This window comes from Sturnus vulgaris, chromosome W (genome assembly GCF_052056855.1).
Source record: "Sturnus vulgaris isolate bStuVul1 chromosome W, bStuVul1.hap1, whole genome shotgun sequence".
In the NCBI taxonomy this organism is placed as follows: Eukaryota; Metazoa; Chordata; class Aves; order Passeriformes; family Sturnidae; genus Sturnus; species Sturnus vulgaris.
The window spans coordinates 43796579-43811175 of record NC_142282.1 but is presented as its reverse complement, the minus strand read 5'-3'; the positions used below and the strand labels follow the sequence as shown (position 1 = coordinate 43811175).

The 14597-nt window shown below is 45.6% G+C and overlaps 1 protein-coding gene across 14 annotated transcripts in view; it reads right to left on the bottom strand.

Moving 5' to 3' along the window:
- Positions 1 to 4855, bottom strand: part of LOC148220205 (E3 SUMO-protein ligase PIAS2-like) — a 76053-nt gene extending 71198 nt beyond the window's left edge. For all 14 annotated transcript variants that reach the window (XR_015799119.1, XR_015799123.1, XR_015799115.1 and 11 more), the window contains exon 1: positions 4758 to 4855. Coding sequence is in view for 5 of the 14 variants with exons in the window: in XM_088155673.1 (XP_088011799.1) it covers positions 4758 to 4781 (24 nt within the window). In the remaining 9 variants the exon portion in view is untranslated. The remainder of the gene's footprint in view (positions 1 to 4757) is intronic.
- Between the last annotated feature and the right edge of the window lie 9742 nt (positions 4856 to 14597).

Sequence of the window (14597 nt, the reverse complement as noted above, 5' to 3'; positions counted from 1 at the left end):
ATTATAAACCATATTGCAGCTGACACCCCAACTCATTCAAGCCCCAAAAGCCTCCCTAGGGGATTGTTCTTGATTTGTGGAGATGGGGCATGGGCAGGGATCCCTTCTTGGCTCTTAGGAGGGCCATGCACCTTCGGTCAGTAGCCTCTGTTGGCACCCAGCGAAACCTTAATTAACGATTGGACGCACAGAAACAAATCGGCTAATAAAATTCAAAAGAGAAGTGCAGACAATTTGGACCCAAACTGTGATTCTGAAATTTTCCATTGGGCCAAGGCAAAAAGAATTGCTGTGTCCCTGTTTTTTCCATGGGTCGCAGCAGCCAAAGCTCTGGGTGAATTGGGCCACCTAGAATGTTGGGTAGTCAAACAGGCAAACTTAACATCCACCACAATCAGCTCCCTCTTGGAAGACGAGGAAATTACCAGGCAGGCCACACTCCAAAATCGTGCTGATATAGATTTTCTCCTACTGCTGCATGGACATGAGTGCCAAAAATTTGAAGGACTTTGCTGCATGAACCTGACCTTGAGAGCTCCTAACATCCATGCTGCCCTCGGAAATATGAACAACTTGATCGGACATTGAAGCAAGAATTGGAAGATTGGTTCAATGAACTGTTCAAAGGCTGAGGACTCACAGGGTGGTGGACTTCCATAGTTAAAACAATTTTGTTAATTTTTATTATTCTTTTCCTTGTAATAATGGCATTCGGGATCCTATGTCACTTGGTTTTCAAGGCTATTAATGGTCCCATTCCTTCTTTCTCAGTAGTCAATCACATAGAGATGAAAAACCTAAAACAATCTAACTCTCCCACTAACTGCACATGGTGGGCAAGATCATAATTTGAATCAAGATGAACCTAATATCCTTCCTTCAACTTTGTTAAACAAAAAACGGGGAGATGTTGTAATTCATTACATGTATTGAAAATGGTAGATTCCGTGACCCCTGCAATGTCCTGTGGTCTGGTCCCTCTCCCCTCTGGCTGTGCTTAGTTGGCAGAGATACAATTTCTTCCTGCCCCCTTACAGACCCTAGAAAAGACCTATGTCCTCTGACCTATCCCTATTTTCACTCCTGGAAGCCCACAAGAAATAAACCTCAGATTCTCCCCGGGGGGAAAGAGCCTCTTTTGTTATCTTTTATTCATGTCCATGTAGTGGATCCCAGAGGCTTCTTCCTAACATCTGAGCAAGTCGGGAACTAGGGTGAAGTCTCAGGGACCGCTACAGACTCCAATTGTGGAAAACTGTGTAAAGAAGCAACTGCTTATCTGCAACCACCGAAAGAAGCAACTGATCAACTGCAACCACTGAAGCCCCCTCCATCCCTCCCCCCCACCAATATGCCTCTAAGGATACCTGGAACTTGGACTGCAAGTCAAGCCATCTTGATAAATATAAAGGTGGTACTATTATCAAAGTGTTGTGTGAGGCATAGGGTGAAGTAAACAGTGTGAGGGGAGATAATTATCACTGATAATGGACACACAGAATCCACAAGGAAAGTCAACTCAGCAACTGTGCTGAAATTAGCTCTGATTGGGTAAAAGGTAATTACAGCAGGGGTAGACCACAACGGACAGGATCAAAAGGACTAATTACAGAATTGCAGAATTAACTAGGTTGGAAAAGACCTTTGAGATCATCAAGTCCAACCTATGACCTAACACTACCTTGTCAACTAGACCATGGAGCAAAGTGCCACATCCAATCTTTTCTTAAACACTTCCAGGGATGGTGACACCACCATCTCTCTGGGCAGCTAATTTCAATGCCCAATCACTCTTTCCATTAAGAACATTTCCTAATGTCCAGCCTTAAACCTCCCCTGGTACAGTTTAAGACTGTCTTCTTGTTCTGTTGCTGGTTGCCTGGGAGAAAAGACCAACTCCCACCTGGCTACAACCTCCTTTCAGGTCGTTGTAGAGAGTGATAAGGTCTCCCCTGAGGCTCATTTTCTCCAGGCTAAACAACCCCAGCTCCCTCAGCCACTCTTCATAGGACATATGTTCTAGACCCTTCACCAGCCTTATTGCCCTTAGCACTACAAGGGAGGGAATCGTTTAACCAATAGAATAAGAGAACTGTGTAGTCAATTAGCCAAAGAGCATTAATCCCGTTGTTTGCAAAAATGTATAATGAAAAGTTTTGAACAACCTCAAGACCCCCACTACTGAGAAGCCCAGAGTGAAGAAGGACCAACAGGACACTGCCAGATACATGGGTGGTGACTATCTTCTGCTTGATCTTTTTCTCCCTTACCTTTACTATTTCTTTCTCTCTACCTCAACTTTTACAGTTAAATAAAATCCATACTATTGACTTCAGCATATGGTCTGGTTTGCACCTTAATTTAGGTAGAGGCATCTCTCAATCAGATCTTAACGGTTTCCCTCTCAGTTGTCTCTTCTCAAGGCTGAACAGGCCCAACTCCCTCAGCCTTTTTAGTTTTCTTTCACTACAGCCTCTCAGTTATAACCCTTTGATCATAGCTCCCCAGATCTTTTACTCCAAAGATCCAGAGGATGGCAGGGATGGTACTAACAAATACTAAAATGATCCTTTGCCCCGAGAATAGAAAAATGTTATCCCTGTATGTTTCCCTCAAAAACAGGAATTAAGAGAGAACTCTGACCTCCTGCCCTTAGTCAGTCCTTAATGATTTACGAAAATAAATTCAACTCTCCAAATTGCCCTGGTGGCCTTTTATAAGGCAGGTAGAGATGACACACTACAGAAAATTGCAATCAACAAGAGAGCAGCAAAGAATATTGCCATAAAAACATTCTGCACACTAAAGTAGCATTTTGAGAACACCTAAAGATCAAGTCACAAAATCAATTGGGGAAGTGTTCTTTGGACAAAAGCAGGAAGATTTGTTTGTCTGAAAAAAACTTAAACCTACAAACCAAGTGCCTGATATTCAGACACATTCAAACATATCCTCTTAAAAGAACCCACCACAGTAAAAGCTTTGAGGATGAGGCCGTCTGCAGTCTACTATATTCTCTTATCAAAATATCTAGAGTTCTCCCAAAATGGGTCATGAATTATTATTAGATGTATGTTGAACATTTATAGAAGTTCGAAGCTAACAAATTCATTTCAGAAGCACTCCAGTTAACAAATAAGATGGGCACATCAAAAGACATTGCTCCAGTCTTTTTTTAAACTACTGATACCTATTCTTTTAAGTGATAAAAGTACAGTCCTATAGTTGGCCTGAAACCAAATTCCTTTTCCCTCCATATTTCCTATATTACTTCTGGCAAACAACTCAGGTGCATATATAATTCCAAAGGTATTTAGGTACCCAATTCCAAATGGAGTCTATCAATACTTATGCATATTCAGATAAGAGATTATAGTGCCATGGAAAATGCAGATCACAGATCCAGCTCAAGCCTGGAGGAGATAAATGAAGAGCTACCTCTACTGTTTACAGTGGGGGTTTAGCCACCTATGTAGCTACACCATTTGACAGACCTTGGAATGAAGGCTGAAAACAAGTGAGGATTCTAAACAAGAAAACATGTAAACGTGCGTAAAAAGTTTTTAAAAAAATATAAATGTTCAATTTAGGATTAAGAAGGGTTGCCTTATTTTTTTTCTAAGATTAAGATTGAACACTGTTGTCCTCAAATAAAGAAACTCAATTCTTTCCATGAGATTTTTATAACTGAGCTCCTCAGCTACACTACAGCCCCTTCGACCCAAGCAGTGTTAGTGCTGGAAGAAGCCCTAGCATAGGAAATTCTCTGGCAATTGCAGCAGTTCAAGCATCAGATCATTCTCAACACTAAAGTCTAACTCAGAGTGGTTCCTATTTAACTAACTTTTATTCCTTCTATAGGATGGTCTAGGTCAGGGGGGATTCAGTGTGTATGTAGTATTCCCTCAGCAGCACTTCTGCAGGTGTGGATGCTGTAAGGACAATGTTCTTCTTACAAAGATACTTACAAATAGTGACTATGTTAGGGGAAAGTCCATAAATGCAATATAAAAGATATTCAACTGAAGATAAAATAGGTCTGAAAAGAAATACTGGGTTTCGGCTTCACAGGCACAGTTTTCTCGGTTCGAAAGTGGTTAATGAATTTTCAAAGGTTCAATAATAATTAGCATTTATAAAAACCCCCAGCAGTTATTCATCATTCTCCCTTCAGATGGCAGTAAAGGCACCATGGCGCTAGGCTCTCCTGAGGGCGCCGAGCCGAGCCAGGCGCCATGCAAGCACCGGGCCCAGCTTCCCGCACGCAAGGGCCAAAATTGAAGGGGGGGGGGGGGTAAGAGTGCAGGGGAGAAGAGTGCGTATGTATCCCACCAACAGCACAACCCACACGGCAGAGATGGAAAGCAGGCTTGTTGAGCAGGGCCACACCGCCCCACTCCCCCGCCCCGGCCACACACACACACACACACACACACACTCCGCAAAGTGACAGGGAGAGATAGCAGCGCCACGGGGCACGCCACCGACTCCCACCGCCCTCCGACCGCATTTCAGGGCGGCCCTGATTGCTCTCTAGGGAAGGAGCAGGCAGCCGCAGGGCCCGGCGGGCAGCCTGCCTCCTCAGCGCGAGGCGCTGACGACTTCCCCCCGCCCCCAGCAAGCATCAAAGGGTACGGCGGGGAGTCCCCGTGAGCAAAGGCCGTAGGACAGGGGTGGGCGAGGGTCCCTCCGCCGCGAAAGCGGTCAGTCGGAATCTTGGCCTGCGTCTTTCCCGCAGCCCTTCTCTCCCTCCTCACCCGCAGCTCCTCGAAATCCGCCATTTTCTACCCGCTGCCAGTGCTGCTGCCGCCGCCGGACCCCACCGCCACCATCGTGCACCCTGTGCACGCCCACGGCACGTGACGGAGGAGGGCAGCTCCGGCGACGAGGGGGAGGGCGCTCCACTCCTCTATGGCGGGCCGCCTCTCCCGCCCTGAGGGAAATCGTGAGAAGAAACCCATTGTATTTAGTACGGACACACCCGCCGGTACCGGGCCAGGACCCTCCATGCCCATAGCGGTTCCAAGCAGGCTCCAACCGGCGAGGCGGTAGGGAAGAAGCAGCTCCTCGGCCCCCGCCGAGCTCCGGCAGCAGCTCCAGGCCTGTCAGGAAAGCTGAGCATCCGGTGGGATCACACCCCTTGGGGCTGCTGCGCTGCCTCTCTCCAGGATCAACACAGCAGAGAACATACTCGGCTGTTAAAAAAAAAAAAAAGAAAAAGGAAAAACAAATAATCCAGGCTTACGCTTTAAATGGAAGGGTTGTGATTGCACCATTTTACAGCTTTCTTAATTTTATCCATCTAATCAAGATCATTTGTGTTATAATGATGATGTAGCACCTTTTATTAATAAAAAATAAAGTAAAAATGTCACCAATTTGTCAGGAAAATTAATCCACAAACACCAGAGGTTTATGTCCAAACAGGGGACAGAGGAGTCGTGTAACTTTATTCAAATAAAGGGAGAGGCCACGGGGCATTTCCCACCGGATCTCTTAAATTGTTAGAGGACACAGCCTTCTTTTTACCCTAATTTCCCAGCCATATTTCCCTCTCTCTTTTCCCATTGGCTGAGGTATTTGAGAGGTACAGACTTCCCAAAATACCTAAGACCCCCTTCTAATGTATACCCTCCCTTTTTCTTTTTCCTTGTGTCTCTGTTCTTTTTCTCTAAATCCAGAGATTTAGCAGTCTTGAGTGAGTAACAGTCTGTGTCAATCGGTGGAATTCCTATGGAATTTATGGTTCCCCCCATTGCTTCTTTCACCTCTCTATATGTGGCCTTATCTGCCATCAGGCTCACTGTTTGTAGATACCTCCTTCTCATTCCTTTCAATCCTCCTCTTATTTTCTAAATAACTGTCTTTACAAACCTTGGTTATCATTGACTTAACTTTCTGTTCCTGAGTCTCTTGGTTTTGCAATTATTTGTAGTGACATAATTTTCTATCCTTTTGTAGACATTTCTGGATCTGTAGGCATGGCTACTTCCTGCATCCCCTTTGTGATAACTGATAAAAGATTCGTGTTAATCACAAAAGCATTGGTGTTTGTATAAACCAGAATACTAAGCTCTGCAGTGAAGCATGGACACTAGATAAAGGAAATTATATGATAAAATCATTCTGTTTAAAATCACCTTGTTATGTTATATTATGTTGTATTATGTTACATTATGTTATGTTTTCCAAATGAGTTGTATTGGCTACCAGCTTGCAAAATCAGACTTCCCAATAGCCCTTCCTGCCTTTGTCTGATCAATGCAGCCTATCTCAAAAACCAGACTTCCAGAACTTCTCTGGTGGTTATCTACAAGGACCAGATGGCTATCTGTGACTGATTATCACCCAGAGGCTTTGTGAATTTGTGTAAGGATGTTTATTCAACCACCACTGCTTACCTGGCAAAATTATGACAGCAAAAAAACCCAAAAAATTATTGATTACAACGAGAAACCACAGTATAAGAAGAGGCTGCAAACCAAAGTTCGGTGGGGTGTGGAGTGGGCGGTGACCCCTCACGTTCCCCAGCGCGCTGCTTGCTTTGTCTATATCAAATAAAACAACCTAAATTTTGCTGACTATCGAGACTTTTGTCTCTCATTTATAACACCTTGATCACATGTTGAATAAGTTGCACTAAGCAAAGGATCATACATGGTAAAAAGATGAGAGTTGCTACAGTACATGAGAGGAAAAAAATGTATTTGCTTAACCCATAGTCCACCAGGTAACTATGAAACCATGTCCCATTCCCATCCTTTCCATGTTTGGACCAGTACATGAGCTAACTTTCTTATTCCCTTTGTTATTTGTTTCACCGCTTTTCCATTGTCATCTATTTGCAAACAGCAGTTAGAGTAAGTGAATTTTCCACACACTCTCCCTTCTGCTAATAGATAATCTAATACCATCCAATGTTGAAATATCACTGTCCTAGGGCGATGTTGTGGTGTTAATATCTCCAATCGTGTGTTCTGTTTATGTTTGGTATTATGTCCTGTGCTTTCAGGACTGATTCTGAAAGTGAAGCTTTTTTTTGTCTTGTTATCAGCCGGCTCACCTCCCCCATGGTCTGTGTTTAGGAGAGGTTTTGGCTCGGCTTGCTTGCTTGCTTGCCTGCCTGCCTGCTTGCTTGCCTGCTTGCTCGCTTTTGCCTCTTTTTCTTTCCTTTGCTCTGCCCTTGCTTTTGCTTATTAGTTAGTTCAGCTAGGCAGTCCAACTTTTTCCCTGGACTGTTTTTTCCCACCCCCCCCCCCCCCCTCCTGGATACCATCTGAACCTGTTCCGGACGGGGACCTGGGAAACCCTAAGAAACACCGGGAGTCTACATTCTGTGATCTGCAGCAGTCATTCCCCAGCGCCAGAGACTGATAACTGGGCAACCACTCGCCGGAGAGACTCTCTGAGTTTGTCATCCCTTCAGAATGGTGAAAGTTTTTTTGTCAGCTGGTGTTGTTTTGTCTGTGCTGGGGAGTGTTTTGCTGGTTAAATAAGCAGGTTTTTTTTCCACTCTTCTCTGAGGAAATTCTTCCCGAACCCGGTGGTGGGGGGGAGGAGTCGTGGGGTTTTGCTGTCTGGGGGCTCCTTCCGGAAGTTTTCCCCCAAATTTGACCTAAACCAGGACAATCACATGCCTCATCTGAGTAGGCTGCTCAGCAAGAAGGTCAAGAGCTGTAGCTGTCTGGTTGGCTATTATTTCAAAGACAGCTTGTAATCTAATTATCCAGTTTAAATTATAAATGGGTTATCTGGAACCTGGTATTAATTCATTAGGATTTCAAGCCACTTGTCCGTAGTGTTGTATGATTCCCTAAGGTGGCAATTCATCTTTTTCCCACTATTGGGTGCTCCCTCCAGCCAGGAATGCATCAGCTGGTTGCTTTTCTCTAATTAGATCATCATATACCTTGATTCCTAACTGATTTCCCAGAACTTGTGGTAGCAAAAAGAACAACAGTTTAATATATCCTACATAATATATCCCTGACCAGTTTGTAGGTAACCTGTGATAGGCATGTTCACCACAAATCCAATAATGCCCTTTCAGAGCCCAGGTCCCGTTGACAAAGGGGCCTTCCCAGTTTTCATCATCAATTGGTGGATCAAAATACAACTTTTTTCCTGGGCCTAATGGTCCTCCAACAATAGTTGCCACACCATAAGAATCACAATATTTGCATTTCCAAGCTCCCACATGAGGTTTTCACCTGCAGTTACATCCCATATCCATTTTGTTGGATCTGGACCAGAACTTATTAAAAAGTGTTTGAATACCGTTCCGGTGTTGCCATTTTCACTGATAGTCATGGACAATGTGTCCTACTTGTGGAATTATCTCGGGGGAGATCTTAAAAATAAGTGGTCAAAACATCTGTCCTTTCCCACACATTTGATTCCATCTGTCTCAATATTTGGAACAATTGTAAGGAGGGCAGTTGGGGATCCAACAGTCTAAATCCCAAGATAAAGTCCAGTCACAAACACTTTTTCCCATGTATATGCCTCCTGTTCTATTTAGACAATGAATACCTCTTTGAGAAGAATGAAGGTGCCATGGACTTCCTTCTTCATCCCCAAATCCCATTCCATTATAGCCCTCACTCACGGTGCTGACCCACCATTTAGATTCTACCGGGCTGGCTACCCATGGCCAGTCTTCTGATCCTCCTGGCCTTCCACAGATCAAGCAGTTGCTAAGGTTAAAGGTTTTTGCTACTTCTTCTCCTAGGACTAAAAAGTTATTTTCCCATTTCTGGCCCCAACCTTACTGACAATATAAAGGTTAGATTATTAAGAGAAACATTCTAATGGTGTAATCTAATTTCCTAATCGAATTCTCACATCGTCTTCTGCAACACCTGTGTTGAGTGAAGGCACAGAAACAACTCAACATAAAGCAAACAATGATAGCAAGGATTAGCCCCCCAATGACTGGAGATCCAAAAGGAGGGATGCCCATAAAATTTCAGCAGGCAGTCTGTGGGTAGGCACACGGGGCTTCCCCCGATGTTGAGGCACTGGCTACTGCTACAGTCCACTCCTGCAGAGCATCAGTCATGGCCTCTTGTCCTTCTCCTCCAGCTGAGATGTCAAAATCTCTGGGGCTTCAGAGACCCTGACCCAAGTGTGATGGGTCCACGAGTGTTCAGCTGTCTTGATGGCTGTTTCTGTGGTCAGTAAAACTTGGAAAGGTCCACTCCACTTCGTCACCAATGGTGCTTCTTTCCACTCCTTAACTAGGACCCAATGTCCTGGTTGGATGTTATGAACAGCAAAGTCCAAAGGCAGGGTCTGTGCCAGCTGAGCTTCCTGTCAAAGAGATTCCACAAGAGACAGTATCCTGGCCACATACTGTTTTAAATATACATTGCTTATTTCCACCACCCCCTTCCCCCCCCCCCCCCCCACTAGGTTGAGAAATACAAGGGGAAGGAATTCCAAACATCAATTCAAAGGGAGATAATTGAATATCTCATCTGGGTCTGGCCCTTATTCTTGCCAATGCCAATAGCTGTGCCCATGGCATCTTAGATTCTAGCACCAGCTTCAAAGGCTGTTTCTTCATTTCTCCATTCATTCTTTCAACCTGGCCCAAGCTCTGGGGGTGCCAGGGGGTATGGAGGTTCCATTGTATTCCCAAAGCAGCCATAACCCCATTGTTGTAACCCGGGTAGCTGCTAATATGGTCGATGGTAAAGAGGCAGGAAGGGCCTTTTTATGGGTTCCACAGAGATGTTTATTTCAGCCACACGCATGGATAGTCCTGGGTCAGAGGCAAAGGAGAACCTCGAGGTGAGGATTCAGGTTCAAGTACATGGGTCTTTGGGGCAGGGGGAGCATCAGAGACCAATTACCAGGGGACATGGGGACGGCACAAAGGTGGGGTTAGGGCATGGGAGCCAATGGGAAAACAGGGTGGGAGTGACTGGAAGACTGAGGGACAGGGACCGGGCATAGGGCTGACTAAGGGAACAAAACAGAGCTACATTGGCATTTGCTGTGAGAGAAGCCTCCTGTGTCTCCCTAACTAGGGAATGCCTCTCAGGGTCTCCACAACTCTCCCTTTCTTTATTAGTTGAGGCTTTTCTCAAGGTTTTTAAAATTAAATGTTTGGGGCAATTGAATGAACACAAAATGACAAAAACCATAGAAAGCATCCATAAGACAATTTTCAAAATGCAAGCGATGTCCTGAGTCCTCAATGTGTGAATAGATTATCTGAAGCGTCCTAGAGCTGGTAGGAGGCAGGCAAGATTTTCTTGGCAAGACTTATCAGGAAACTGAGTCAGGAAAGGGATTCTTCCGCAAAGACTGGTACTTTGCTGGCTGTTAGCAGTGTGGTCGGCTGTGATTGAGTCTGTATGAGGTAGAGTGGGAGTGGTGTGTGTCCTGGTTTTGGGCAAATTTTGGGGAAAACCTCCAGAAGGAGCCCCCAGACAGCAAACCCCACGACTCCTCCTCCCCCCCCCCCCCCCCCCCCCCACCGGGTTCGGGAAGAATTTCCTCAGAGAAGAGTGGGAGAAAAACCCTGTTTATTTAACAAGCAAGACACTCCCCAGCACAGGGAAAAAAAACAACACCAGCTGACAAAAAAACTCTTTCACCGTTCTGAAGGGATGACAAACTCAGTCTCTCCGGCGAGTGGTCGCTCAGTTATCAGTCTCTGGCGCTGGGGCATGACTGCTGCAGGTGACAGAGTGTAGACTCCCGGTGTTTCTTGGGGTTTCCCAGGTCCCCGTCCAGAACAGGTTCAGATGGTATCCAGGAGAGGGAGGGGACGGAGTGGAAAAGGAAACAGTCCAGGGAAAAAAGTTGGACTGCCTAGCTGAACTAACTAATAAGCAAAAAGCAAGGGCAAAGCGAAGGAAAGAAAAAGAGGCAGAAGCGAGCAAGCAGGCAAGCAAGCCGAGCTAAAACCTCTCCTAAACATAGACCATGGGGGAGGTGAGCCGGCTGATAACAAGACAAAACAAAGCTTCACTTTCAGGGTCAGTCCTGGAAGCACAGGACATAATACCAAACATAATCAGAACACACGATTGGAGATACAAACACCGTAACATCACCCTAGGACAGTGTGCCTCTTGGAATTCCAAATAAAGATTGTTAATTCTGAAGAAAAAGGGTGTTATCTTAGGGGACTTTCTTTCCCCCTCTTGTTTGATCCCCCCTCTTGTATGAAGAAGGAGCTCTGGGAAAAGGGATTGGTAGATGTGTAGCAAAGGTAGGGAGAAGTGTGGCTGTGGGAGGAAGACCATGGAGGGGAAAAAGACATAGGAATCTGAAGGAACATAAAGAAGGGGTAATAGGATCTGGGGAAATCCCAAAAGGAGTTTGACTTATTTAGTGGATGGGAAAAAGGGAAAGTGGGAGGGAGGCAGGGAGGTTTAGGGCAAATTTGGGGGAAAACCTCTGGAAGGAGCCCCCAGAAAGCAAACCCCCACGACTCCTCCCCCCACCACCGGGTTCGGGAAGAATTTCCACAGAGAGGAGTGGAAAAAAAACCTGTTTATTTAACAAGCTAAACACTCCCCAGCACAAAAAGAAAAAAACAACACCAGATGACAAAAAACTCTTTCACCGCTCTGAATGGATGACAAACTCAAAGTCTCTCCTGAGTGGTTGCCCAGTTATCAGTCTCCTGCGCTGGGGGATGACTGCTACAGATCACAAAATGCAGACTCCAGGTGTTTGTTGGTGTTTCCCAGGTCCCCGTCCGGAACAGGTTCAGATGGTATTCAGGAAAGGAAGAGGGAGAAAAAAGACAGTCCAAAGAAATAAAAATTGGACTGCCTAGCTGAACTAACTAATAAGCAAAAGCAAGGGCAAAAGCAAAAAAAGTAGGAGCAAGCAAGCAAGCAAGTCAGCCTCTCCTAAACACAGGCCATGGGGGAGGTGAGCCGGCTGATAATGAGACAAAACAAACCTTCACTTTCAGATTCAGTCCTGAAAGCACAGAACATAATACCAAGCATAAACAGAACGAGTGATTTGGGATACATGCACCATAACATCACCCTAGGACAAAGGCGTAATAGGATCTGGGGAAATCCCAAAAGGAGTTTGACTTATTTAGTGGATGGGAAAAAGGGAAAGTGGGAGGGAGGCAGGGGGGCAATAGGAATTGGGGGAAGGCACCCGAAGGAGTGTGACTTAGCCATTTGAGACGTCCTGCAAATATGGGAGGGGGCTTCCAGTTGCAGGACAGCTGGTCAGTGTTTTCTGTTGTCCCTGCTTTTGGGCTGCTGCTGAGGCTTGATGGCTGTTGGCTTTGGGATCCATCTCTTTGGTAGTTGTGTGGGGGACCTCTAGGACATGGATGGTAGTTGTGTTTTGGTGCATGTTTTCTACCTTGCACTGGAACTCCACCAGGTCCTGTGACGTTGGCTGCTTGGGGGCCTTTTTTTGCCTGTATTATATCCAATTCCACAGTCTCTCCATCTCCTACACTTGTGGAGATATTTCTTGGGGTTATTCTTTTTTATAGCAGTCTGATGGAGAAACACAACTTCTTTGGCATCATTTTGGGTGATGAAACTGTATCTATTTTTCATGTTGAACCATTTCACTGTCCCCAAAACTTTTGTGGCAATAACTTTTTTACTTTTGCCAGTGAGTTTGTGTTCGTGGCTGTGCTGCTGTTGTTGGACGTGTTGGTGTTGGCAAAGTTGTCGCTGGCTCCCCCCACTCCCCCCTCCAGTGGCGCGGCTGGTGAGCAGGTGATGTGTTCTGGCGCTGGTGGCACGGCTCATGGGGCGGTGTGGCGCTCTGGCGCTGGTAGCACAGCTGGCGCTGCTGCTGCTGGTGCCAAGGCTGGTGGGGCGTGGCGGTGCGCTACAGGTGCTGCTGTGAGCTATGCGGAGCCTCTGAGGCCAGACCGCTGCCCCAGGCTCCCGTTTTGCCATTTGGCTAGGAGCCGGCCGGGTTGCTGGGGGACGGCCCGGGCAGTGGATCGGCCGTGAGTTTTCCCCAGCGGCAGTTGTTTGGGTGGTGCCATGGCAACCGAGATGAAGACTTCTGCTCCCTCATATACAGTCCTCTCAGGCTCTGCAGAGCTCCTCAAGCTGTGCAATTGGAGCGGGACTGTCTTGGGTTAAAAAATCATATAAAGGTCTGGCTAAAACAGAAAAATCCTCAATCCATGCTCTGCAGTACCCCACCAACCCTAAAAACTGCCATAGCTCCTTTTTTTTTGTCTGGGGTAATGGTACTTGTGAAATTCCTTGTATTCTTTCTGGATCAATACACCATAACCCTCCAGTCAAAATGTGTCCCAAATATTTAACCTTTTTCTCTACCAACTGCACCTTCTTTTCAGACACTCGAAGACCTCTATTAGCAAGAAAATTAAGCAGCTTCACAGTAGCCTCTTCAACCACCTTTTCCTGTTCCCCTGATAAAAGCAAATCATCCATATACTGCAATAACCTAACTCCTGAGGGTGGAGTAAACTCTCTTAATATTTTCTGCAAAGCTTGCCCAAACAAAACCAGAAACTGTATATCCCTGTCCATGTCAATTGTTGTTTTGCCATCTTTCCTCCTTCCTCCTGTTCCCACTCAAAGGCAATATACTTTTTACTGTCCTCTGTAATCAGACACCCCCAGAAAGCATCCTTCAAATCCAGTACTGAATAATATTGTAGTGAAGAAGGGATCTTATTCAGGATGGTATAGAGATCCAGAACTGTGAGATGCCTTGGTTTGACAATTTCATTTATTATTCTTAAATCCTGCACCATTCTGTAGGTTACATCTGGTTTATAACAGGCAGGACAGGAGTGTTATAGGGAGACATACACGGCCCCAAAAGACCTGCCCTTAGCAGGGACTCAATGACAGACTGTAACCCCTTCCTTCCTTCCCTTGAAATAAGGTTTTGCTTTTTAGGCACCACTTGTCCTGGTTGCTTCAAAGTAATTTGGATAGGCTCTATGCCTAGTTTTCCGTATTTCCCTGGAGTTGCCTACGCTTATGGGTTTATTTCAGCATAAGCCTTCTGAGACATTTTACACAAAGTTAACACAGTGTTAGCCTCTGTATCATTTTACACAGTACTAATTTGCAGTCCCAATTTAGCCATCAAATCCCTTCCCAGTAAATTACAATCACAATTAGGAACAAACAGGAATTCATGCATTTCAAACCTATCCTCACATCTACTAACAGCGGTTTTAAAAAATGGACTCACTCATCCTTTTCACTCACCCCTTGAACAATCAATGATCTTTTTGACAATTTTCCCCCCTTAGGGATAAAATTTAAAGTGGATTGAGAGGCCCCTGTATCTACCAGGAAACACACCTCCTCTCGATCTGGACCCACCTTAAAATTAGCAAGGGCTCCATTGTGTTGGCTCCCTGGTATAATGGGAGCCCCTGACACCCCTAAAAATCCATTTCCATTATCCCCTGGACTTCCTCTTCTTGAGGATCCAGCTGTCTCTGCAGACATTCCACCTTCCAGTGTCCCTCTGCCCTGCCGATAGCACACTGATTTCTTCCCAATCGCTATTTGGGTTGACTCTCCCCTGCTGGGAAGGGAATGCTTCTGCCACTTCCTTGTGGCTGACTCCATCCCCTCTGTCCCGGGGGA